The following is a 25,777-nucleotide window of genomic DNA, read 5'->3' on the forward strand; positions in this document are numbered from 1 at the left end:
CGTGGAACAGTTAGATGTACGTTAAGTAAAATGCTGTGTGGTTATCCATTGAAATATTGGGGTCTATTTGTTCCAACAGCTAGTATTACTCTAATGAATAAATGTTCTATTCTCAGCCTACTTTCCTGAGACCACAGTCATCATCCAATGGCTTGTTAAAACTTCTGAGACTTCAGATTCATAGTCAGTCACCATCTCTTGCGTCACTCCTAAAGGCGGCTGATGGTGAGTTCTGTGCATGGAGATTGCTTTCCTGAGTTCTAACTTGATTCCCACCTGCCCCCCCTCCCAGATATGAGCTGATCTTCCTTGCAGATCTCAAGCCAACAGGCATGACATGGCAAGCAGAATTCTCAAAGCACAGAGATACCTACAAATAAACCAACAACAAATGACTGGAATGGTCTTTCAGCCTGGAAGAGTACTTTAAACACACACACACACACACACACACACACACACACACTCACAAAAACAGACTGGAGCCAGACAGCCTGGGCTGTAGAGAGGAGAAGCAATTATGACATTCATCAGAATGGGGATGTAAATAATTTCATCTGTCTCCCACGCCAACTGCAATCAATTGGTAGTGGCTGCCTGGAGTGCTGTGTTAAGAAGGATGCTGAGGTTACATTGTAGCGCTGAAGGACAAAGTACTACTATGGGTGATGAGCATCTGCCACGGGTAATGGACAAGCAGTGAGAGCACGTGCCAGGCATTGTCATACTTGGGCGAGGGACTAGGATGTAGTTGCAGAGGAGCTTCTATTCATCAAGGTTATATAGCCTGAGACTCACGGGGTCAAACCCTAACAACTGAAACCCTTGTTAACCCTCAAATGAGGGCCTACTCTGGAGTGGGTATTTTAGACACACTTTTCTAATTCATCCTCACAGAGAGAGGAGATCTTAGGAGAGAGATGAAGGTCCTGAGGCTCAGAGGCAGTAGGTGACCTACCCAAGCTCATAAACGTCAAGAAAGACAGAGCCATTCTCCAGACCAGCGCGGCCTGGCTTCTAAGTCTGTGCATCTCACCGTTACATGGAACACCTCTGAATTAAGTGGGGTCTGGATTGCTGTGCCAGTCTTTCAGTCTGGTTGTTGCCCGCTGACATATTAGGGCAAGGTGGGAGTCGGGGGAGAGGGTCTGTCTCCCCGGAAACTCACATGGAAGTCATGTAAAGACCAAATTGGTCCGGGGATTGAACTTCCGACAACCTTCCCCTTCCCCAAAACTTGAGTTGGTTTATTGTTCCTCCACAGTTCTGGAAGAAGGCCAAGAAAGGCAGGAAGGGAAGGAGAAGGAATGGGAGATTCTTGCATTATCAGTTCCAATGATGTGTGAGCCACCAGGGTGAGATCGCGGGCCTGGCAATCGGGACAACCAGGACTAATCCTGCGTTGCTTCAAGTTGGCTGGGCAACTGTGGGAAGCAGCTTTTGTGAGCCTCAGCTTCCCCAAAGGTCAAATGGAGCTAATACCAGGCAGTAGGTGTAGAGTCTCTGAGGGATGGTGCCACAGAAACTAAGGCACACAGGTCTGGGTTCAATATTGTCCCTACACTTACCAGCGAGGTGTCTTTGGTTAAGTCACGTCTCCTCTCCGGGCTTCCGTTTCATCACCTCTAAAATACATATGATATCAGCGGCTACCTTGTAAGGTTGTGTGACAATTAAAAGATGATTTGGGGGACGTGCCCAGCATGGTGTCTGATATTCTATACACAGTAGCACAAATTCTCTCTCTGCACAAATGCACACACCCCAAACATCCTTTAAAGAGCTCTTCCTATTTGGGGCACATGGTTGGCTCAGTTTGGCTGGGCATCTGACTCTTGGTTTTGGCTTAGGTCATGATCTCAGGGTCATGAGATCGAGCCCCACATCAGGCTCCGTGCTCAGCAAGGAGTCTGCTTGAGATTCTCTCTCTCCCTCTGTCCTTCCCACCCCCCACTCTCTCTCTCTGTCAAAAAAAAAAAAAAAAAAATCTTTAAAGAACTCTTTCCGTTTGACACAGAGTCACTGGGTGGTATTAGAAATTGTAGGGGGGACGGCTAGGGAACAGCCTGTCTCAGTTTCCACCCTTTGCACGCTGCACATGGTGTTTTGTCACCTTGACCAAATTTAGCCTAGGATCTCTCCATCCCTCCATGTTCTCACTCACCCTGTGTCTTTGCTTCAGTTCTCCTTTCTACCTGGATTCTTTTTCACACGTTTTGACAGCAAGAACAATCACGAGAATAAAAAGGACAACGCAGTGAATCCTCTATCGACTGCTCGCAATGTGCAGGCGGCCTGCTACTCTCACTTCACATGTTTACAGTTTCTTCCACACTCTTATGACCCTTCTTCCTCCCTTCTTTCCTCCCCTCCTTGACTTTGTTCCAGGGTTTGGAGGAATAATAAATCAACTCCAGAGACAGATAAAGGCTGTAGGCAGCTCTAATCCCAAAAGCACTTTGGTCTTTCCATTACCTCTGGTCTTGAGCTGCCTGGAAAACAAATTCCCACCCTTGCTCCATTTACACTTTATTTTCCATATTCTTCCCAAGGAACAGATGTGATCAGGATTATTAACCTCACTGGACACACAAAGAAACCAAGGTTCACTTAGGTACCTACCTGGAGTCACACAGCCAATGAGAAGCAAGTCTGAGATGTAAATCTCCAACTCTTACTCCTTATTCAACACAACAGCACCTGAATGCAATTGCTTACAGGTCATCCCCATCCCGCTGCTCAACAATGTGTGGTCTATTCAGGGGACCCCATAGGCTTAGAGTTCCAAGACCAGGGTATTCAAGATGCATCCAAACCATCTCTCTTTAATGTGTTCCATTAAAGAGAGATAGGCAGTCTCTGGTCTCTCATCATTCACTACTTTTTATGTTACTCTCTCCACTAATGATAGAAATAATACAAGCTACTGATATTAAGAATTACTACCATTTGTTGAGCCCTTACTATACACCACATGCTTAAATGCCACAAGAACCCTACAATTTTGACATGAGATTATTCCTTTTTTACAATGGATGGAGAGGCCCTACAGGCACCTCTAACGTGTCCAGGGTAGAAGGTGGCCTGTGGAGGCATTGGATTTGAAATCACTTCTGTAATCCCTCCCGGGCTCAGGGGGAGGTACTTGCTGCCAAGAAGAATGTCTCCAGGGGCAGGACATGCCTCTTATTCCTGATGCATCAGAAATGGCGCTCAGGAGAGAGGTATGAACACTCCAGAAGTAGCTGGTGGGAGATGCCATTTTCTCCACTGTTCCTTGTGCTCAGTCAGCGCAGAATCAGGGCAGAATGTGGTCAGGCCAGGGTGACATCAGGGGGTTCCCAGGAAGTCTTCCCTGGCTGTCGGAATAGAAGGGTGGCTGTGCTTCCCACGCTGGTCATGGTGTGGGTGCAGGTGCATTCTGATGGAATAGGGAGCCGCCTGACCACCCTGCGTACCTTTGGAGGCAGGACATTTAAATCTGATGAGTTCATCCAAGAGTATAGCCTATGTTTTCCTGCAAGTTTACTCTTTCATTCCACAAATATTTATTGAAGACTGGCTATGTAGCAGGCATGGCACTCTGCTTTGTCCTGAGAATGCAAGTGTCATGAAGGCAGCCTGTATGAAAATGATTCTGAAAGTGCCAACCATGGGTAAATCTAGAGGTATGAACTGATGTGTCTTATTCTTTCCTACTGTTGACAAATGTATCTGGGGGAATGCAAGTTCTCAGGGTTAGAAATCCTTCTGTGTAGACTAGTCAAAGAAGATAGATTGAACAAAGCAAAGGATAGCCTCAGATCCACCAGTGCCACTACCACCATTACTACCACCATCATCTCACCACCAATACTACTACTAACACGACTATTTCACCACCCCCCTTATTGCTAACACAACTCCACTATTATCACCACCATTACTAATACCACCTCTCATCATACCACCACCATCGTGCTCCCATCACTACCACCACCACCCCATCACTGTTATCCCTACTATAATCATCACAATTACCACTAACATTATCATGCTCCAGCAACACCATGACCTACCAGCACCACCACTGCTACTTTAATACCACTATTCTCACTGTCACCGATATCTCTGCCATCACCAACATTGTCCCTATTATAACCATCACCACCACTAATAACACTACCCACCATCAGCTAGCACCATCATCGTTGCTACCACCACCACCACCATCACCTCCACGAGCATCATCACCACCACCATCAAAAGCAAATCCTACACCTGTGATCATTAGCATCCTCTACATATTAATACCCACCATTTATGCATTGCTTTACAGCTTATAAACACTTGCGTTCACGTGATCTCATTCAATCCCCATGAGAACCCAATAAGTTGATATCATGATTGCCGTTATTTCATAGATGAAGAAATGGATATACAGAGGGGGGTCAAACAACTTGCTTCAACCACACAGCTTGTAAAGGGTAAGCCGGGACCGGCCTTCAGTTCTATTTCACTCAACATACCTTTTCTATCAACTCTAAGCTGTTACCTCCAATGCTCTATGTTTTTGCACGAACCCACCGTCTTTGATGGTCAGATCCTGTGGATATGCTGAGGGGAGCCTCAAGTTGTGCCTTGGTTAATGTGCTACATTAATCCCAGTTAGGGAATCCCAAGTCCTGGTGCATCTCAGTGAAATGTTAATTCAAGTCACCAAGTGCCCAGTCAGGTGCCCAGACTGGTGTTGGACTCATTGGAGAAGCTTAGAAGGGCAGAAAGAAAGGTTCCAGTCTTTGAGGAAAGTGTATTCTTACTGAAGAGCCAGAGCATGTTTACAGGGAGCGATTATGGAGCAATTCAAGGCAATCAATTGCTAAATCATGCAGGACAAACAGCGAGTGCACTGGGAGGGGGAAGGAGGGAGCAGCTGTGGGCCGAAGGGATCCCTGGGAGACTTCTGGGAGGGCAGGGTGAGGGTGAGAGGAGACAGTCTTGGTCCCCACTTACTTTGTCCTTTCCTCATCCTTCCTCTCTACTACCTTTCAGGACCACCCTCCCGCCCCCCCGCCCACATTTCTAAATATGGACACCTGACTCTGTTCTCTGCCTCAATTCTGTTCCCTCACATTTCTCATGATGACTTTTCTACTGATTTCCTCCAAGTCACAAAAGTGCATAACATCACTGTCATTTTTATTCCTTCTCCTTTCTTGTCATCTACCTCAAAGACGTTGCTCATACTATGCCTTCAGCCTAGAGCTTTACTAACCTACATTCCTGCACAGGCCCAGCTTTTGCTCTTTAATCAGCCTCGAATGCCACTTCTTTCAGGCCTCCTCCATGATTCTTCAGCCCCACCCTCAGACAGAGATGCCCTTTCCTCTTCTGAACCCCCACGGTGTAACACAATCTGCAACTGGGTAAAAGTCGATGCCCAGATACAGTCTGGCCTGGTGATTAAGTGGGCAGGCACTGGAGTCAAACCGTCTGGGTTCAAATGCTGGCTTGGCCATTTCCAAGAGGTGAGATAATTGACATTTCTTTATGTCCTCTGCGCTTCAGTTTCCTTATCTGTACAGAGTCCAGTAATAATGCTGACTTCCTTGTGATGCTATAAGGCCTAAATAAAACCAAGCTGCTAAAGTGTCTGGCACATAGTTAGAGCTCTAAAGATTTGCTGTTAATATTATTGTCATCAGAATGAAGCTCCTTGAGGGCAAAGACAGTATCTTACACCACTAATCTCCTTCCGGCAGCTTCTTTCTTGGTGGTGGTGGGGGGAGATAGGAACCTGACTTAGCTCCAGTACAGGCTATACAACGGGGACCAATGCACAGAGTGGTTGCTCTGGAAGGTTAGGAAGACCCAGGGATGGTGGAATAGTCGCACAAGGTGAGGGCAGAAGGAATAGGGGAACAGGTAGTGGGGAGTGGAGGGTGCTCCTAAAAAAGTCAGGACAGGATTCAATGCTCAGTCTTTAGTCCCAGACCCTCCCACCCCCCTGCTTATAATGCACCCAGGGGGTGGGGGGACACATATCTGCATTTAGAGCCGGTCAGAGTTGGTGGGACTCCTGGCTCTTCCACCAGCCGTCTGGAAGGGCTTAGCCAAGTCACTTCCTCCTGAGCTACAATTTCTTTATCCTTAAAATGGGGGATTGAATGCTACTTCTCAGAGTATGAGATTTCATGTGTTATATGGAGATAACCATAGGACTGGGTTGTTGTAAGGATTAAATTAGTTTAATATATCAAAAGCACTTAGAATAGTACTTGGCAAAAAAAATGCTATATAAAAGTCATTTGCTTTTACTATTTTTTTCTTATTATGAGAGCTTTTAAAATAATACTTGTGTTATTATTGTTATATTTGTCATCATCTTGCATAGTGCCTGGCACACAGTAGGTCCTCAATACAGATTTTTTTTTTCTTTTTCCTGTCTGTTTCCCACTCTGATGCAAAAATACACAACAGACCCATTCAAGAAATGCTTAAAGTACCAGCAAAGTAGAAGCACCAAAAATTGTGAAGAAAAAAAAAAAGTGTTTTGAAAGTGTATTATCTATTTTTTAAAAAATCACCAAAGTAGTCATCATGGAAAAAAATCCAAATTTCATTCAACTTCCTTAGACTTATTTTGCTGTTTCTGTTGTGAACCGTCTAAGTGGTAGTTGGTAAGGTGGGGGAAGGGGGCAATAAATCATGTTAGCTGTAGGACCTTGAAGGCTTAGAATCCTAATCTAGCCCAGTGCTGGCAATATGCAAAGGAGAAAGGGAAGGAAGTGAGCCCCCTGCTGCCCCCACTAGGTGAGCAGGGAAGCCTCTGGAAGAGACCCCTGCTGAGTGTACAGTTTGGCCATCTGGGAGAGTGGTACACGGGTGAGTGCCAGGGATGGAGAAAAGGGGCAGCCTCAGCCCCACACAGAAGCCGGGTGCTGCGGGGCCTCTAGAACCCTCCCTCAGCTGTCAGCAGAGCCCTCCTCTCTCTTGGGGTGCAGGGTGTGCATGAGGGAGAAGGTGACAGGGCCAATGGGAGGCTGGTGGCTGTCGCATTTGGTTCCCAGGGGCTCAGAAGCTAGCCGCTGTTTTTCAACCCCTTCTAGGGCATCCAAGGTCGGCTTGTCCTGGGTGTGGCCTCAGGCTGGAGGAGGAGTCCATGTGTTGCAGTGCCTTGGTAGCAGACAAGCTTCAATTCCTTGCTCTTTAGTCACTAGACAGTCATAGAACCTCCCTGAACCTCAGTGTCCGAATTTGTAAAGGGAGACTAACACTACAACCATCACAGGGCTATTGTATAAGTTAAAGGAGATCAGGTATGCAGAAGGGTCTGGGACATACAGGCCTTGAAAAAATTTGAATCCCTCCTCAAGCAATGCTTCCCTATCCCTCCAATTTCTATCCCAAACAAGTTTATTGACCCTGGATGAGTTCCGCTTAACCATTTAGCGCAGGAAGCTTCCTACGACATCTCAGAGGATTGCTTGTTGGTTTTCCAACAGAGAGGTCCTTCTATACCCCATGGAAAAGGCACTTAACGTCATGCTTCAGGCTCTTCTTTTGTCTATGAGACTCTTACTAACTCCATCATACCTTCTGGCTTCAAATCCCATACCAAGGCTTTGTACAGAAACCAGGCTGCCACCCTGCTCTGCAATTCAGAGCATTATCAAGGAAATTCCTTGCAGAGAGAGGTCTTTAGTCCGCAAGGCTCTGCCTGCCCTCTGTTCTGGCCCATGTCTGAGATACAACTCGCTGAAGGCTCAGAAAGCCTCCTTATCATATCTTCAGGTAGCACAGAACTTGGAGGTTAGGCTCACAGCTAAGGTGAGGGCTGGTAGAATCAAGATTCAGGATCTCACTTGGCTGGAATAACATTTCAAATTATCAAATTAAAACTTAGTGGGCATACAGAGCCCTGCACTTCTGTTTTATTTAAAAAGAGTGAAAGAAAAGCTCGATTGAAGAAATGTTCCTCTGGGGAGATCTGACTTCATAGCAATTTATGTGAAGACAAGCAGGACTGGGGAGGCCTGGGGTTCAGATCCCAGATCGGACGCTCGAGCTGCGTGACTACGGGCAAACCACTGACCTCCTCAGGGCTCCGTTTTGTTATCTTAAATGAGACTTGAACCAGGAGGCTTCAAAGGCCCCTTCCGGCTTGACATGTAAACTTACACATATACACATAAACACATACATACGTACTGTAATCTGTGCTCTAGGTCAATGGGCCCAGAAGCCACCTGGAGATTGTAGTAAAATGCAAGATCTGATCCAGTCGGGACCTGAGACTGCATTTCTAATAAGCTCCCACGTGGCACCGAGCCTGCCTCAGCCCCCTAACAACCTGGCAGGGAATTACTATCAACATCCCCATTTTCTAGATGTAGCAATGAAGGTTCACAGAGGAGAGGGGCCTGCTTGAGGTCACAGAGCTAACAAGCGGCAGAGACAGGGTTTGTATCCAGGTCCGGGAATATATGCCCCAAACCGCCATATCACCCGCAGATGTGTCATACAGATGTAGGCCAACCCGTGGCCAAGGAAGAAAGGAACACCAGCAAGGTCTTGTGTTGGTTTCCTTTCTAGCAATGACCACCCATCAACTGACTGACCCCTCCCTGCCTCTCTGGACCATGTGAAGACACTGACTGATTCGGGTTCCCAAATCAGAAGGTCTGAAATTCTAACATCCTTGGAGATTTAAGTGCTTGATCCCAGGCAATGATGGCTGCAACAAAGGGAAAAGAATTTAGTTCACATAAATGATTAGAGCAGAGGAGCGATGTTTAATCCTATTAATGAATTTGCTAATTGGCCTTCTGCCCCCAATCATTTCATATTTAGGCTTTTGCGGTGTCAGATTAAATGGAAACAGATTCAGGGGTGGTTTGAGATGAGGCTAAAAGCATTTTGCTCAGGGCCTGCAGATGGCTCAGTTGTTCTGTATGGCTAATGAGGTCCATCCCTGAATGCCTTCTCCCCAACATCCACATTCTCCATTTGGGCTGTTCTTCCTTGAGGCAAGGCCAGGAAGGGAGGGGGATGGTGTGGTGCCTAAGAGCTCAGGCTCTGGGGTCAGCCAGAACTGGGCACTGCTATCCACGAGCTGTGTGACCCTGGGCAAGTAGCTTCCCTTCTTAGAACCTCAGTTCCTCATCTGCAAAATGGGAGCTGTAAATAGGGTCTGTCTTCCAGGGCTGGGAAGAGGTTAATAAAATAACGTAGGAAAGGGCCGAGCAAGGTGCCTGGCAGACAGCAGCAGTCAACATCAGCTACTATTATTATTCACCCTGGCAGATGATCCCCATTTTCTTATCTCACCACTGGGAATTTCTTTCATCATCTAACATTGCCAGCTTCCCGTAGGAGTTACCAGAGAAATTGCAAGGGACTCCAGGGGCCAGGGTTGTGATGGCTCTGGGCCCCAGAGGGATGGAATCAGAGGCTGCAGTTCGAAGGGACAGAGCTCACCAAGGACTGCCCAGTCACGGTGCAGATGAAGCAACAGAGGAGGAAGGGACCTGCTCTGAGATGGGATAAAGGAGCAGCAAAGCCAGTAATACCCCGAGCTGCTAAGATCATCGCACCTTATGTGAAGCACTGTCCTCACCACCTCCTTGACCCCATATACAGCCCTGTAAGGGAGGCATAGTCATTGTCCCCATTTTGCAGAGGAGTAAACTCAGGCCCAGAGAGGTTCAGTTAAGGAGTCACAGAGCCAGAGTTTAAACCCAGGTCTTACTTTCCTGCAGTGGTCCTAACCATTTTTTTTTTTTTTTTTTTTTTGCAGTCCTGTTTCTAGTCCCCTGGTTTGAGTGGAGCATGGTTCCCATTTCCCCCACTGCCCCAGTGAAGATTCCTGCCTGGCCTGGAATCGCAAGAATTAATCCAGAATTCTGCTCCCATTGCTAGGGTATAGGAAGCTAGCCATATCCCAACTGATTACAGCAACTCCCCCAAGGTGACCCATTTAAAATACTCCCTGGAGGGAGGAGAAGCATTTAAAGATAAGTCAACTTTGTTTGAAGGTCCCAAGACTCTCAGTCTCTCTCTCTCCTTTTCTCCCTCCTAAACACTGCTCATTCTCTGCCTGATGAATGGGAACATCAACTCCAGGGCCATTATGCAGAACTTTGCAGCGCTTCTCCCCATGAGCAGACCCAGATTTCTCATCTGTGCCGCCGCATTCCTGCGCTAGTTGGAGCCGTCAGGAACACACACCCTGGTCTATCCATCCTTACCTCCACACAGCCAACATCCCGTCAACTCTGGACCCAATATCAGGCCTGACAGAAACTCTGGAATAAGACTCTTTACCTTAGAGCTAGTCAGAGAGATAAGTGTATGAATCCATAATCACATTATGTTCACGATTATAGCAAGGGGAAGCCGCAACGGCTGCGGAAGTAACAGGGTACGGAGAGATGTGCCCTGCCTGCAGGAGCCTGGGAGAGGGTGACACTGAATGAGGTCCTGAAGGATGTGTAGGAGTTCACCAGGTGAATGGGGAGGTGGAGGTGGAGGGTGAGCGGGAGCCAGAGTGAACCTTGGGCAGAGGTAACATCAGGGAAGCAATGCTGAAGGATACTTAAGAGATTGCTTAGGGAACAAATAAATGGGTAGACAAATATACACGTTCCTGATCTCACCCAGACAAGGTAAACATGAACCTGATATACAAGGGAGGCCATTCTGGACCAGTCCTTGTTTTAGTTTTTTGTTTGTTTGTTTGTTTGTTTGTTTTAATGAATCAACAAAAGAGTGAAAGTAGAGATACTTTCCCATCTTCTCACCTTCCCCAAAACACTACACACCTACTGATATCCAAAAACTACCGGGACTTTTCTTGACTGAATTTATAATTTTTAGCTTTCTAAGAAGCTCTTGCTCTAAGTTTACTATTAATTATCTATACCGGGGCTTCCTGTGCCCTTGACTCCTCCCAAGTTTCATGGTGGACTGCTTAGATCCAGCATTGGGGTAGCATGACAATCAATGCTCTTCATGCAAAGACAGTCTTTCATTATAGCCCTCCTAGGACTTCGCCGCTCATTCGTTAACTGATGGATCCATTCATTCCTACGTGATTTCATATCTTCAATCATTCCTTTCTGCATTCATTCGATACTTCCTTTGCTTCCTTTCATTAATTCATTTATTTATTCTCCCATTCATTCAATCACCCATTCTTTCACTCACTTGTTGACACACACACTCACTGTTCATTTGCACATTTACGGAGCATTTATTGAGCAAAGCCCTTCTAGGTATCCGATGAGGTCCAAGACTGGGTCCCTTGCCAGGTACTGGGCTGAAAGCCTCCTCATTTTATTTATTTATTTTTTATTTTTTATTTTTTAAGATTTTATTTATTTATTTATTCATGAGAGACAGAGAGAGAGAGAGAGAGGCAGAGGGAGAAGCAGGCTCCCAAGGAGCAGGGAGCCCGATGCGGGACTTGATCCCAGGACCCTGGGATCATGACCTGAGCCGAAGGCAGATGCCCAACCATCTGAGCCACCCAGGCACCCAAAGCCTCCTCATTTTAAACAGTAGTCCCTCACTTCTATTTTGCAGTCTTTCCATCTCCCTCTTTCTGTTCGCCGTTGACTTTCTTCTGGGATTGAGGGCCCAAGAACTGTGCCTGGCACTGGCTGTGGTCTCCTCATCCTTTTGTGACTATCAGGAGCTGGGGAGTAGGAACACGTTCTCAGCATCTCCCTGCTAAATGGTAAACAGATTCAGTACATTTCTTGGACAAAGCCAATTCAAAGCCAGCAGACCAAATAAGAGAATTCATTCCAGGCAGAGGGCTGGTAACTGAAATTCCAGTGGGAAGCTAACTTTTCCTGTAGGGTCTGCAGTTCTAGAAAATAAATCGGCGAGCCGTTCCATTATTTATAATTTCCTCCAGAAAAGATGTTTTGAGTACCTACTATGTGCAAGAAACCAAGCTGGGGACTGTGAGGAATGATTCAGACAAGCTCACTGCAAGAAGCCGACACTCTGGAGTGGCGGAGGGCTGGGGGTCGGGCGGGGGATGAAGGAGCAGTTAACACCTCCATTGAGTGCCCAGTTCAATGCATGACTCGAGAGTCGTGAGATGGCACACCTTAAAAAATTGGGGAATTTAGATGGGAGAAATCATTGCTTCCCGGGGCCTGGGAAAGCCTTCTTGACTGCAGAAACAGCTGAGTGAGGCCTTGGGATATGGGAGGAAAGATAACTATTGGACTAGGAGGTGGGGAGAAGGGTAACACGGAGTGAAAAGGATGGACAAAGACGCGGAAGCAGGTGACGCCGCCCAGCACGAACACCTCTGTAAGTTAGTATGCCTCCCTTAGACATCAGGAAACAGGCATTTCCAAGGTCAAATGGTTTGCCGAAGGTCCTTTGAGACAAGGGCTGTGTGACAGCAGGGCTACTGCTTCTCTCCACATCACTGCCTCTCCTTGGTCTCCCAGATCTTCTGGGTTGAACATGCTGTCCGATTAATAAACTACAAATGCAGCTCCATCAGGAACCCTCTGGTCCCACAAATTCTCCAAAGTGCTCACTGATCTAGGCAGCAGGGAACCAGCCCCATATTTGTCTCTAACTTGCCAGGCGGTCTTAGAAAAAGCATCGGACAGCTGTGGGATTTAGTCTGCTCATCTGTTCAATGAGCACACTCGAGAGCACAAGCTCAGACCTTCCTGAAGGTTCTGAATGCTTTCCCTTGGTAGTGGAGGACCGGTCACCCATTTGTTTATAGGTAAAAATCTCCACTATGATGACCTTGGTCCAGCGATGCTCTCCCTAAACTCTCTTGTGCCCCACAGGCCCAGCAGCTGCGCCCACATCATCCTTCTCTGGAGACCCCCCCACCCCAACCCTTCGCACTTAGTCTTTAAAGCCCAGAGCAGGCATGAAAAGCACATACAAAACTCTGGGAGCCAGAAATTCTACCTAGGACCGGGATGCGGAGGCTGAACCCCCCAAAGCAGGGCTTTTCTCCTTCTTAATTAAAGACAAACAAAGATCCCAAACAGAGAAAGAAAATGAATTTCGAATGTTTTTATTCAGTGACACAGTTCTTAAACTAATTTAGATTTCAGCTGCCTTCAGGAAGCTCTCCTTGAACACCAAGCTTGGGCTAGGCCCATCTCTCTCTCGGCACTAATCACGTGGAGCTTTTGCCCTACTTTGGAAAAAAAAAATGTATATGTGCCACCAAATTATAGTTTGGAAACATGCAGGGCATTTGTTCAGCAGGCTATGTTGTTTTCAGCCACAGCACGGAGGTCAGTGGGGGCTGCAGTAACAGGACCAGCATCTGTGCATCTAGGGTTTTGGGTCCTAGTTATCTAGACGGCACTGGAAGAGGGCTCCAGAAATGAGCTGTTAGGACTCCCAGAGGCACTGCCTACTTTCAGGATGGCCTTATTCTAGGCATTTGGAAGCCACAAACAGGAGAACCATAAATTGAACAGTAGCTAAAATTTGCTGACCACTTACTACACAGCAGAGCTTGTGCTGATCATTTGACTTGCATTACCCTGACATCCACACAACACAGCAGCGATTTTAAGACAGTAACTACTACTGTCCCTGTTTTACAGTTGAGGAATACAAGGCTAGTCAGTGGTGGAGCCTGGATTTGAACCTAGCAGGGATATCAATTCCTGAACTGAAAACCTCCACCACCCTCTTCTGACTGCTTCTAATTAGATCTGAGGCTGATGTCTAGTAGCAGTTCCAGTAAGAGCATCAGCAAGGAGAATCTTCAAATTTGAGAACAGGATGGAATCTGAGGAGAAACTAAGGCCCCGAGGGGGTAAGGGACCTGACCAGGAAGTGGCCCCTGACCACTGGCCTCCTCAGCCCGTTTCCAAGTCACCTCCCTCTGCAGGAAAGGTCTTCTGCTGATCAGCATTCCACAGAGGAAGATGGTGAGATAACACTGATCGGGGCAAATGCCGGGAGAAATGTACATGGCTGGAGCCTTGGACAATTCAGCCAACGTGGTGGAACTCTGTGCAAGAGGGGCTCCCAACTCAGGGATGGGGCAGCTTGTCATGGCAGCCTGCCCAATAGCCTTGACCTGCTGGGAGCTTCAAACAAGCATTGTTGTGAGAGTTAAATAAGTAAGTGCAGATAAAAGCACCCCACACCGTGCCAGGCACACAGTAAGGGAGGGCTCACTGAATGCTGTCACCCCCACTTCCCTTTCTCAGGGTCCTCAGAGAGAGCAAAGAGCTCTGGCCTCTGGGAATTCACCAGGGCGACCTGGAATTTTGTGTAGAAGAAGAGAATGTCTGAGCTCTTAATCTTTGCCCAACCCTGTGCAAGGAGCTTCATATCCATCCTTCATATTTTCATGTCCTTACAACAACCTCCTTGGGTCCCTGGTGGCTCAGCCCACACTATGTATGAAACAGGGTCCTCACTCCCTCTACTCCCCCCACACCAGTTTCCTGCCTGGAGGTAGTATTCTCACCCACTTTATGGATGAGAAAACAGGCTGAGAGAGGTGAAGGCTGGCCTGAGATCTCAGAAGGAGGGAGTGTTATGAAGCTGGGATGCACGCCCAGACCGCACCGGACTCCAGAGCTCAAGATCTTTCGATGACACCTAGCTGCCTCCCAGAAGAGCCACAGGCATTGAAAATATTTTCAAGCAAATCCTTGGGTCTCTTGCTGCACAGTCCCCTGGCCTCTGGGACCTCACAGTGGTCAGATAAATGATGGGGGTTTGGGGCTGAATTCTGTTCCCACACAAGTAGTATCCGAGGATCTGTGAGATGTCAAGGACCTGGGTCTAGGCTTACAGACCCTGCCTGCCCAAGACTGGTAAAAGGGCAAGCAGACCTTTCCCTGCCAGAAGGATTCGTAACTCATGCGGCCCTAGACCCACGTTCTAGGATGTAAACACCAATCCAGCTTTATCACCTAAGATCTATACCCGGAGATCTCATTCCTCAGTGCTTAGCCCGCCTGATATCTCTGGGAGCTGGGGCAGAGGCCTGGACACTTTGAGGACAGGTTACTCATGGGGAACTCTGATGCAGATTTGCCTAATGAGTCAGGAGAGATCAACCAAGTCCTAAGAGCAGACTCACTGAGCACCTTGGGGTCCACCCTTACCTTAATACAGTTCTAATCACTACCCAGGATAAAGATTGGGAATTATAGCCCCTGTACCTATAATCAGAACCTGAGCTCCAATGGCAGAACTTGAAGATTTAAGTGTCAGGTTACTTAAAATCCTTCTACCACTCACCATAAGATTTGAGCATTAAACGGAAGAAAACAAAACCCATCGTTTTCTTTTCTTCCTAATTGCATCCTGTTCTTTCATTCCAACAACCAACTTTCTCACTGCTGGATAGGAGGCCTGCATAGTCCCTTATGGCGCAACATACATTTACCCCAACTTCACATGGACCCGTTTGACAACTGTCCCGCTGGTGAGACTGGGCATGTCTCAGCTGGGAAAAGGCAGCTATGAACAGGAGGGTATCACGCTTTCTAATCCTTGACTGAAGCTCACGGCTCCATCACACCTTGACCTCACGTTTGCCCTCAGCTTCCCGGCAGTTCCCAGCGCATGGCAGCACCCTTGTGTGATGCCCTCGCTCTTAATGACGCCCCCAGGCACCAGGACACGAGCCCTGGGAGTTGTACCACGTGGCACCAGCTGATTCCTTTTGGCTTGCAGAGGTTTATTGGGGTGGGCAGACAGAGCACCCTCTCCCTGATGACGGACTCCTAGGTCTGCACCAGCACTGCCACCCGGAGGAGGGTGTGAATGTGTGAGCACCTTCGCTGGGTGCCCACCGTTGCACAATCGCGGGCCGTCATGGGAACCAAAAGAGCTTCCCAACATTTCCACTCAGACAATCCAGTCACCCCCACCTGTGAATCCCACTCTTCTGCTGCTCCTAGAGATTTCCAGGAGGAGAGTCCCGGCACCTGGAGCCCCAGAGGGGCTCTCCCCACCCCACCCCCCTGGGGCCAGCACCCACTCTGGCTCCCTCCTCTGCGTGTTCACGATATTCACACCAAACCTCCCGCCAGGTTTCTTACTCCTTTGGATACAAGCACCTGCCCTTGCTCCTCGTAGAGAGGAGGGTGCAGGCTGAGAGAGGCAGGTGGCACACCCCAGCTCAGCACCAAGCACCCCAAACCCAGCCAGGGGAACAAAAGGAAGAAGGAGGTGGCTTACCTTTAGAAGGTCGCCTTTGTTTGGTTTGCAGAGATGAAAAGGTGCCCATGACGGCCCCCATGGCAGCGAACACTTGTGTGCGACTTGGGACCCCTCGCCCTGCCCCTCCCCTCCCCTGGAAAGAAATCAGTGTGGTTCCTCTACTCCGAATTGGAGGAGGAAAAAAAAAAAAAAAAGCACCCAGCCGCTCGCCTGCAGCTTGGTATTCAGCGAACGTGGGGCTGGGGCGCTGGGAGCCTTGCCTTTCCTTCTTCAGCCCCGCACATGCACTGACTCACAGGGCCCGCGGGTCCCGGCGAGCCTTCGGAACCGGGCCGGGCCGCTTCGCGCGCCACGGGCCGAGGATGCTGCCCCGCAGCCTGCTCGGAGCCGGACACGGGGCTGCGCGCCCGCCGGCCGAGGCTCCCGAGCCAGCGGCGCGTGCGGTGCGGGAGCCGCGCTCCGCCCGCCCCTGCTGCCGCCCGCCGCGCTCCCCTCCCGGCGCTCGGGCTGGCTCTCGGGGGCCGGGTACCAATCATGAATGAACAGAGGCAGGCACGGCGCGGAGCGGAGCCGCGCGCCCGCCCGCCAGCCCGCGCTCGGGGAGAATCTGAGGCGCGCGGAGTGGCCGGCGGGTAACCCCGGCGGGGCGGGGCGGGGGGCAGGGACCACGAGGGGCGCCAGCAGCCGCCCAGCTGCCCACCTCCCCGCGCGCCTGCACCTGCCGCGCTCTGCGCAGTCCGGGGCTGTGCCCCTGGGCGCACGGCCCCGGGTGGGCACCTGGCTGATGGGTGGGGTTCAGGGGGCAGCCGCAGATTGCTCCCCAGAGTGTGTGTGTGTGTGTGTGTGTGTGTGTGTGTGTGTGTGTGTCCCTGTGTGTGATGCGCTAATTCATTTGACTTCAAGGGAAATCTTATTTAACCCACTGCCTGAATTCATGGCGTGGGAAAAAAAAGTCTGCCCCACCCAGGGAGAGATGAAAAACATACATCTAATTGAGTTGTCATGGGAGGAAGGGTCCCTCCTGCTCCTCCAACGCCAGGGCCAACTTGGCCTAATGACTGAGAATCGGGGAGGGTAAAGGAGCCCCTTTGGACCCTTGCTTTCTCTCTTTTGTTTCTCCCCTCGCTCTCTCCCTCCTTCATCCTTCTGCCACCCCCCCCACCCCCCCAGTAATTTCCTAGCCATCAGCTACAGGGCAGGCTGTGAGTTGGTGCTGAGTGGGTAATGGCTGAATTTAAAAAACAGTCTCCCCGGGCGCCTGGGTGGCTCAGTTGGTTAAGCGGCTGCCTTCGGCTCAGGTCATGATCCTGGAGTCCCGGGATCGAGTCCCGCATCGGGCTCCCTGCTCGGCGGGGAGTCTGCTTCTCCCTCGGACCCTCCCCCATCTCATGCTCTCTCTCAAATAAATAAAATCTTAAAAAAACAAACACAGTCTCCCCTCTGTGTTTTCCCTGCAGATCACAGAGAACCCCAACCCCTATTTCAGTATCTCCTGCAAAAGGCAAAGTTTGGGTTCACCCCTATGGGTTCACCCCAGCTCCCTGTGGTGCTGAAATGCAAGTTCTGCTCCCTGAAAGCCTGAGAGGACCTACCTCTCTTCCAGGTAGAAGCTGCCTGAATTCCCACTATACACTATCCCTGCAGATCACAGGTCCCCCAACATACGGCCTCACAAACACACACGTACAATAGTCACACAGAAAATGTGAGCACAGTCCCACAAGTCCACACAGACATTGCTGTTATACACACAGACACACTCAGCCCATAATATGCTCACAGGTACATCCACAGGACCCCACACAAGATCTAGACACACGGACACAGAGGCACAAAGACACACACACAGTGCAAAATGGCATTACCGTTACCAACATTCACACAGGCTCAAAGCCACACAGGCACATAGTCATACCCCAAGGATACAAGGCCCCTCAGGAGCTGTTTCCCCTCATTCCAGCCCATTAGCTGCCCTTTCAGGGACAAAGGTGGCCTGAGACTTGGCCAGGGACCCTGAGTAGTTTTCTTTACCTAATTCAGCATTTAATGCTTTCTCAAATCCAAACACGCGTCACATTTTGTGCAACAGGGAAGTTATGCTTAATAACATCTGTCCCTTTCATTTGAGTTGCCCTTTGCTGTGTATACCCCACAGCACCCCCTGCCCCATGAGTTAGGTCATGTCTAATCATTACTGTAAAGAGAAACTGAGGCTTACCGAACATAAGGAATTTGCCTGAAGTGACTTAGCCAGAATGTGGGATTAGAACTTGGAGTCCAGGGCTGTGTCACCACCTCCTGTTGACAGGTGAGGACACTGGAAACCCCTGAGCTGGGGAGATCTCCTCTGGGCCCTACCAGATTCAAATCTTCAGCTCTCATAACTGCCAGGACTTATCTGTCTGTGTCCATGAGGCTTAGAATCCTGGCTGATGGAGCAGGACTGGTAGAGGCTGGTCTTCTGCCTCCCTTCTGCACTCCTTGCTAGAGAAGAAGGGTGGGGTGGTGTTGAAGCCAGGGATCAGGAGAAGACCCATCACGGTGGCCAAGACTCAAGGAACAGAGGAGGGATCTTTGCCGGGGAGAGAGTGGTGCAGCCCTCTAGGATCACTGGACTCTCAGGCATCTGCTCATCTCCACACTACCTGAAGACCTGGACCAACCCTCAAGTCTCCAGAAGGCAGGGATGCCATTCTTGCATTTCCTCTTCTTCCCCATGACCATATGAAGAAGCAGAGTAGAGATGAATTGCTCTACTTTACAGATGAGAGAAAGCGAAGTACCTCTGGAGGAGTTTACGATTGGCTGCTTCTGAGCAGTGGGAATAAAGCAAGGTCACCAAGATAAAGTCCAAACTGCTGAGTATTAATTATGAGGCCCTTTTGTAGGCTGGCTTCGTCCACCCATCTGTCTGCTCTCCAGTGCTCCTTTTGGGGCTCCGGCCACACAGACCCTCCCTAGTGCCCTCTATGGTTGTGCTTCAGGGCCTTTGCATGTGCTGCTCCCTCTGCCTAGAATGTCCCTCACCCCTTTCTCCATCTGGTGACCTGCTGCCCATCCTTTGAACAACAATTCAAGTGTCATTTTCTCCAGCAATCCCTTCCTGGCCCCGAACTGGTGCCTGCCTTGAGGGTTCCTGCAGTACTTGGGGCTTTTGCCCCTCAGAAAAGTCATCTCCTTGGTTCTCATTGTCCCTTTCCTGTCTGTCTCTCCCTCTGCACAGAGGGTTCCTTAAGAGCAGGGACTACTACTGATTTAGCTCTAGGCTGTCTACTTAACCCCTTGTTTCTGGCAGGGGTGCAGTCAATGAATGAATGAATAAATGAACTAATTTGCTTTGCTCAGTGACCCAATTACTAAGTAAAAACTGACGATGACCAGAACATGCTAGCTCTTCAAAGGAAGAAGCACTCTTCCAAGTAAAGATTCACTTATTCAACAAATATTTATTCATTCATGTCAACTGTGTATCAGATATTTACATGCACAACAGCTCCCTTATTCCTGATGATGCCCTATGTGGTAGGCGTTACCCATAGGTAAATGGACACACACACACACACACGTACTGTGTGAGGCATCAGACATTACCTGGGAGAGGCTCACAAAGAGTGCATCTAGGGAGCAATGCACGTCAAGGGTGAGAAGACAGCAGACCCACTCCTACCTCTGGGAGACTTGCCACAGAGAGCAGAGAACCGTGGGGGCAGTTTGTCCTGCTGTCCCCAGCATGTACTCACTAAGGCCATTTTGCCAGCCCTGTCCAATGGGGACTTCCCTCGCTGTGGCTCCTTTTACTCCTGAAGGTGAGCCCCATGTCCAGCTCTGATCTCTCCCTCATCTACCCTCTTACGGACTGAAAGTTTGTGTCTCCTCAAAATTCGTATGTTGAAGCCCTGCCCTCGAGTGTGGCTCTATCAGGAGATGGGGCCTCTGAAAAAGTAATTAGGGCTAAATGAGGTCATAAGGGTGGGGTCTTGATCCCATGGGATTAAACGTCCATCTTGTCTCCTGAGAGCAGACATCAGAGAGTTCCCCCAAGCCCTGAACACACAACTAAGGAAAAGTCTTGTGAGCACCCAGGGAGCAGAAGGCAGCCATCTGTAAGCCAAGGGGAGAGCTCTCACCAGACACCCACCCTGCTGGCACCTGGATCTTGGACTTCCAGGCTCCAGAACTGTGAGAAAAATACATTTCTGTTGTTTAAGCTTCCCAGTCTGTGGCATTGTGTAATAGCAGCCTTAGCTGAGTAATACACACCCACGGCGCCTGTCCATGCCCTCAGAAAGCTCTGGAGGCAAGGCCTTCCCATCCCTCTGACAGAAGTGCCCATGGAGGACTCTGTCAGGCACCCCCGGAAGGCTGTTCCAGGAGGAGGGGGTGAAATGGTCAGAGGCCTGCAGGGGTCCCGTCCGAGCGTGCCCGTGCTTGTCTGTGGAACACACAAGCTTGTTCCCTCCTCTCTTGTGTCACACACTCCCTCTGTCATTTTTCTTTCCATCCTTGCGGGCTGGGGCAGGTCACCGAGTGCCCACCCCACATGGGGCCAGCAGCGTCGGATGAAGAGCACAGATCTGGGGGTGCTGTTAGTCCTGGGTTCCCATGCTGGTTTTGTTGCTTTTTAGCTGTGTGACTTGGAGCCTGGTGAGTACTTTCTCTGAACTCTACTCTCACCTTCCATGGACTACATGAGTACCCACCCTGCCGTGCTGCTGTGAAGACTTGGAGGTGATGTCAGGCCCCTTAGTAGGTACCTGGTACACAGTGTGGTCAGTCGTGGACGGTGGACTGCCACTCTCACTGTTGTTGTGGCCAGGTACCGTGCTGGGTTAGAGTGGTATAGAAATGAGTCAGCGACAGCCCTTCCCCTTGGCTTCCATCTTTGCTCTTCATCTGTTTCATAGGAAATCTATTCTCAGGGTCCCCATCTGGTATTAAAAGACTCAGATTAGTTAAGGAAGGGAATGTGGTTGGCACCTGATTATGTGCAATTCAGCACTATGCTAGCTGCTGTCTTGTACCATTTCCCAAATGTTCTGCATGCATAAGTCTGGCCGCCTCAAATAGATCCTGAGTTTTTAGAAAGCAAAGCAGGCCCCCCTCCCCCTGCCCCCAGCCACCATGGCTTAGCCTGACCCAGGACATCCTAAGTGTTCTGCAAATCCTCACACTGAGATCATCAGGGCAGGGGAAAGGGCACCATCATTTAGCCCTGGGATCAAGTCCCACTTCTCTTACTAAATGTACATCTGGGCCCAGCCTGTTTCTCTCTGAAACATGAACAGGGTCCTTTCAAGGGTTGGTATGAGGATTGGGTCACATAAAGTAAAGGGAAAATACGTTGTTTCTCGGCAAAGCACTCTGCAAATGTCTTTTCTTATATTTTTGCTCTGGGGCTTATTTAGTTATTCATTCATTCAACAGATATTTATTAAGCGCCATCTACCTGCCAGGCACCATTCTAAATAGAGGCACCAATAAGGAACTAAGAGGCAGGAGTCCCTGTCCTCATGCAACTGGTAGGACTGAAGACACCCAGATCCTCTTACCATTACAAACTGTGATCAGGCTGGGAGGAAAGAGAGAGCAGAGGCGTCTGGGATGAGGTGGGGTGGGGACGCTCAGAGAAGCCAGGTAGGATAAACCTTTTGCAAACTACAAAGTTATGTCACAACTGAGAATAAATCCTCCGAAGGCAGGGATTTAAATACAGCTTTCAAGTGAGGGAGATCAGGTTGCAAATGCTGGGTTTGTTTTGTGACCTCACGCATGTTATTTGACCCGTGAAAGCCTCAGTTTCTGCAATCTGCAAGCGGAATAATTCCACCAACCTCAGCTGCAGGGTGAGGCTGAAAGTGATCACGATTGCAAAGGTGCCTGGCATAGGGTCTCCTGCCTAGAACACAGTCCCGGCTCAGAAAATGCTAACTCCATTCTTCTGTTTCCCCTTCCAGTCTCCTTTGCAAGCAACTTCTTCCCCACCTTCCCAGGAGGAAGAAAAGATCTTGGAATAGGACTTGGCCTTGGGAAGTGCCTCTCCGGGGCCACATCTGTATGCATGGAGCATGGCCTCATCTGTCAAGGTTGATCATGACCCTTCAGGGAGCAGGGCTGATGCCAGGGAAGCCAGATCACAGGTTCTGCCTTTGATGTCCTGATGGCTGTACTGCCCCAAGGGTTCCCCCTTCATGCTCTAGTGATGGAACAGTCTCCACCAGGGCTGAAATGAGTTCAGACAGAGTGCAGCCACCCACACAACCCAGACACTTGGAGCAAAGCCCTTCCAAGTTACCCAGATCCAGCGAGGGGAGAGGACATTCCAGAGCATTTGGCTTACATTATCTGAAGCAACATACACAAAGTCATGGATGCCAACCCTAGGCCATGCGCAAGGTAAGCACTTCATGAAATTGATCCGATGGCTCTCTGGGGGTGGATGGAAGGTTGGGTAGAAGGAGGAAGAGTGGAGAGGGAGGTGGATTCAAATATGTTCAAATAAATATTTAAGTATCTAATGAAACCTGTGAAACTTCTCCTCCAAGATTGCCATGCTTGCGTGCACACACACTCATACCCTGCATAAAGTTTTACAGTGTTCACGACTCTCCCACATGAAGAACATCCATGGACACCTCGTTAAGAAACTCTGCACTACAGGGGAAGGGTTCTAATTAGGGATTTGATACAGTCAGTTCTTAGCTGTGCTGCTTTAACTTCTTCGAGCCTCAGTTTCAACATCTGTGAAATGGGTGTAGATAATTGTGCCTATTTCTTGGGGCTGTTGTAAGGATTAAATGAGAAGAAGCTTTCCAGTGCTCTAAGTGTAATGCCTGGCAAGGCTCAGTGAGAGGTGCTGGTCATTGTTAAGATCCTCATTAAACTTCATTCACACACTCACTCATTCATTCAGTCACAAGTTATGAGTGCCTCCAGTCCCATCACACCCCGAGATGGTCTCTGGGGTCCAGAAGTTTATGCTCACTTGCTTGGGGGCAATGGGCAGATGATAATATCCCAGATTTCACCAAGAAAGAGTGGGAATGACTTCTCTAGCTCTGCTGCTGAGAAAACCATCCCCTGACTTTGGCCAGGCTGGCCAGCCCCATCCAAAGTCCTGGGAGAAGCAAACGTTTGGATTCAGCAAGGTCAGGAGCCTAGATCAGCCTAGGAGGGCAAAGGTCAGGGTGGAAGTGGGGTGGAGAAATCAAGAGAGGAGCTAGGTAGACAGGGATGGGGTTGCAAGTAGTGAGGGGAGAGTCAGGGGCAGAACAGGACTGAGATGGGGTGGGGGTGGCCCTGGACAATTGTCATAGTGGTGTGACACTGAAATGGCTGGGGCAATGAGGACAGAATTTCTAAAGTGTGTGCAGAATATGGATCCATAATCTCTGTGGGGAAATATGCAGGAGTTTGTCATGTTCACCCCCCCTCCTTTATTCTCCTTAGATTATATAATAATTACCTTAACAATGCTAGCCACCGTCTTTGGAGTGTTTACTATGTGCCAATTTGTTCCTTGTAGGAGAGGAACCTCATTAGGTAGGTATCTTCATTATCCCCCGTTTTATATATGATGCAACCAGGCACAGAGAGGTTAAGTGACCTGCCCAAAGTCACACAGCCAGAAAGTGGTGGAGCTGGCTTTGAACTTAGATGGTCTGACTCCAGAGCCCATATTCCCTTTGGCTCCAAGCCTTCCTGCTGCTATTGTAACTTATTTTTTCCAACACTGTTTCTCTGGGAGGTAATAATTCACTGGGGACTCACAGGTATGGTGTAGCTTCTTAGAGCCAAGGGACAGATGCCGAGGGAGGGCCGCTGGGTCCTGGTCCTCTGGCTGGCAGTTGCTGCTTCTATCCGCACCCTTCTGGCCAGGGGGCTGCTGTCATACCCATCTGCCTGTGGGAATGCAGAATGCACACAGGGTCTATTTTCCTTCTGTGGCTTCTCCAAACTGAAGACCCCAGAGGATGTGAACAGGGGCGAAGGGGAGGAGCAGCAACCATGCTGCATGATGATTAGTAATAATGCCAGCGATGAGCGCCCCTGGCCCTCCACGGCCCGCTGAACCTGTACGCGCTGGCTCCCAGCTTCCCAGCTAGGCGGCTGCTGCAGCAATTGGAGCCTAAAGAGAGAGAGAGAGGAAAAAAAAAAAAAAAAAAAAAAAAAAAAAGCCGGGAGCAGAGAGGGAGGAAGGAAGGAGGCAAGGAGAAAAGTCATGGTCGCCTTCATGCAGAGGGCTGACTCTGGGACAGAGCTGCAGAAATGAGGCCGCATAAAACTACGAGATATCAATGGATGCTTCTTCCGCTGTTGCCGGTGACCACATACCCTGCCCCACATTGGACACCTGTGGCACTCATGGCCTGTGGCAATATGACACAGAAACAATGGGGCCACTTTCTTGGATGTGGACTTCCAAAGGCTCTGGTCTGATAAAAGGCCTAAAAGAAGGTGAGGTCAGAGATGGGATTTGTCTCCGCCCCACCTCAGGCAAAGCACCGTTCGGCACTGAAGCCCCAGACGTTGGTGGAATCCGGGGGGCCGGGGAGACCCTGCCCCTTTCCCAAGCCGAGTCTGGGAAAATGGACATGATCCCGAGTCCCCCTCCCAGCTCTGTCCGTCAGCTACGCAGCACAAATGAAACACACTCCGCTAGCCTGTGTGTCTTTGTTAGGAGGCCGATCCTTGTTTCTCCACGTGGAGTATGGCAAGGAGAGGAACCTTCCCACTGCGCTCAAGAGGGGCATGGCCCACCATGCCCTCAAACGCAGGCAAGCGTTGGTTGTAGGCTGGGGGCCCCAGCTATGACCTGGATGGCGGCGTGGGCACAGGATGCTCAGGAACCAGCACATCATGGGGGCTGCCTGCCTGGAGAGGTGATAGGCTGCATGTTGGAGGTCGAGCGCACCCCACACCTCAATGCTTCGTAAGCCCCCGGAAGAATATTCAGGCCATACTGAGGAGATGGGGGTATTCTGAGTATATTGAGATGTCATTTCTGCCCCCAAGAAGAATAAGAATTTGAAAAAGAAGTTCAACAATTTACAAAATTAGCGAAGTAGCACCTCTTGCACACCAGAGGGAGTGGCCTGAACTCCTCAGCTGTCTGTAAAGCAGCCCTCATAGTAACCCTGCCTCTGCCCTCTCCTCCGTTTATGTGTTAGCAAACAGAGTCAGAACCGTGAGATGATCTGCCCAAGGTCACAAAACTGGAGACAGCTGGAGAGTCAGGGTTTGAACCCACTTCTGTCTGTCTTCAAAGCCCATGCTGTTACCCACCCAGGAAAGAGAAGGAAGTGGCGGGGCACGGGGGCGTGGATCAGGACAGTTCCATGAAGAACAGGTGGGGTGAGGGGGCGCTCTGCACTCATGGCCCTCCCAGATGATGCCCTGGGTCAGAGGAGAGCAGCAGCGAGGACTCCACCATGGGTCATGGGCCTCGTGCACTGAAGCTGGCACCCAGGTGGTCTGGCTCGAAGCTGGCAGGGCAGAGGGAAGGGTGATGAAGCACTTCCAAGAACAGGTACACCATCCTTCCTCCGGAGCATCCCTGGGAACCCCCTTCCTGAGAGGCCAGGCTGGCCTTCTCTTCCACTCC

General features: G+C 49.6%; 1 protein-coding gene across 4 annotated transcripts in view; it reads right to left on the reverse strand.

The window, feature by feature from the left end:
* The window catches only part of KCNIP1 (potassium voltage-gated channel interacting protein 1), a 371,320-nt gene that overhangs the window by 188,217 nt on the left and 157,326 nt on the right, over window positions 1–25,777 (reverse strand). For 2 of the 4 annotated variants that reach the window (XM_028102618.2, XM_028102619.1), the window contains exon 1: window positions 16,195–16,255. The exons of the other annotated variants lie outside the window; for them this stretch is intronic. In XM_028102618.2, coding sequence (XP_027958419.1) covers window positions 16,195–16,255 — 61 coding nt within the window. Of the gene's footprint in view, window positions 1–16,194; window positions 16,256–25,777 lie in introns of those variants that run through there. 4 annotated transcript variants of the gene reach the window in all.

This window comes from Eumetopias jubatus, unplaced genomic scaffold (assembly GCF_037043125.1).
Source record: "Eumetopias jubatus isolate StellerSeaLion01/CBP00866 unplaced genomic scaffold, mEumJub1_p1.0 scaffold_5, whole genome shotgun sequence".
Lineage (NCBI taxonomy): Eukaryota > Metazoa > Chordata > Mammalia > Carnivora > Otariidae > Eumetopias > Eumetopias jubatus.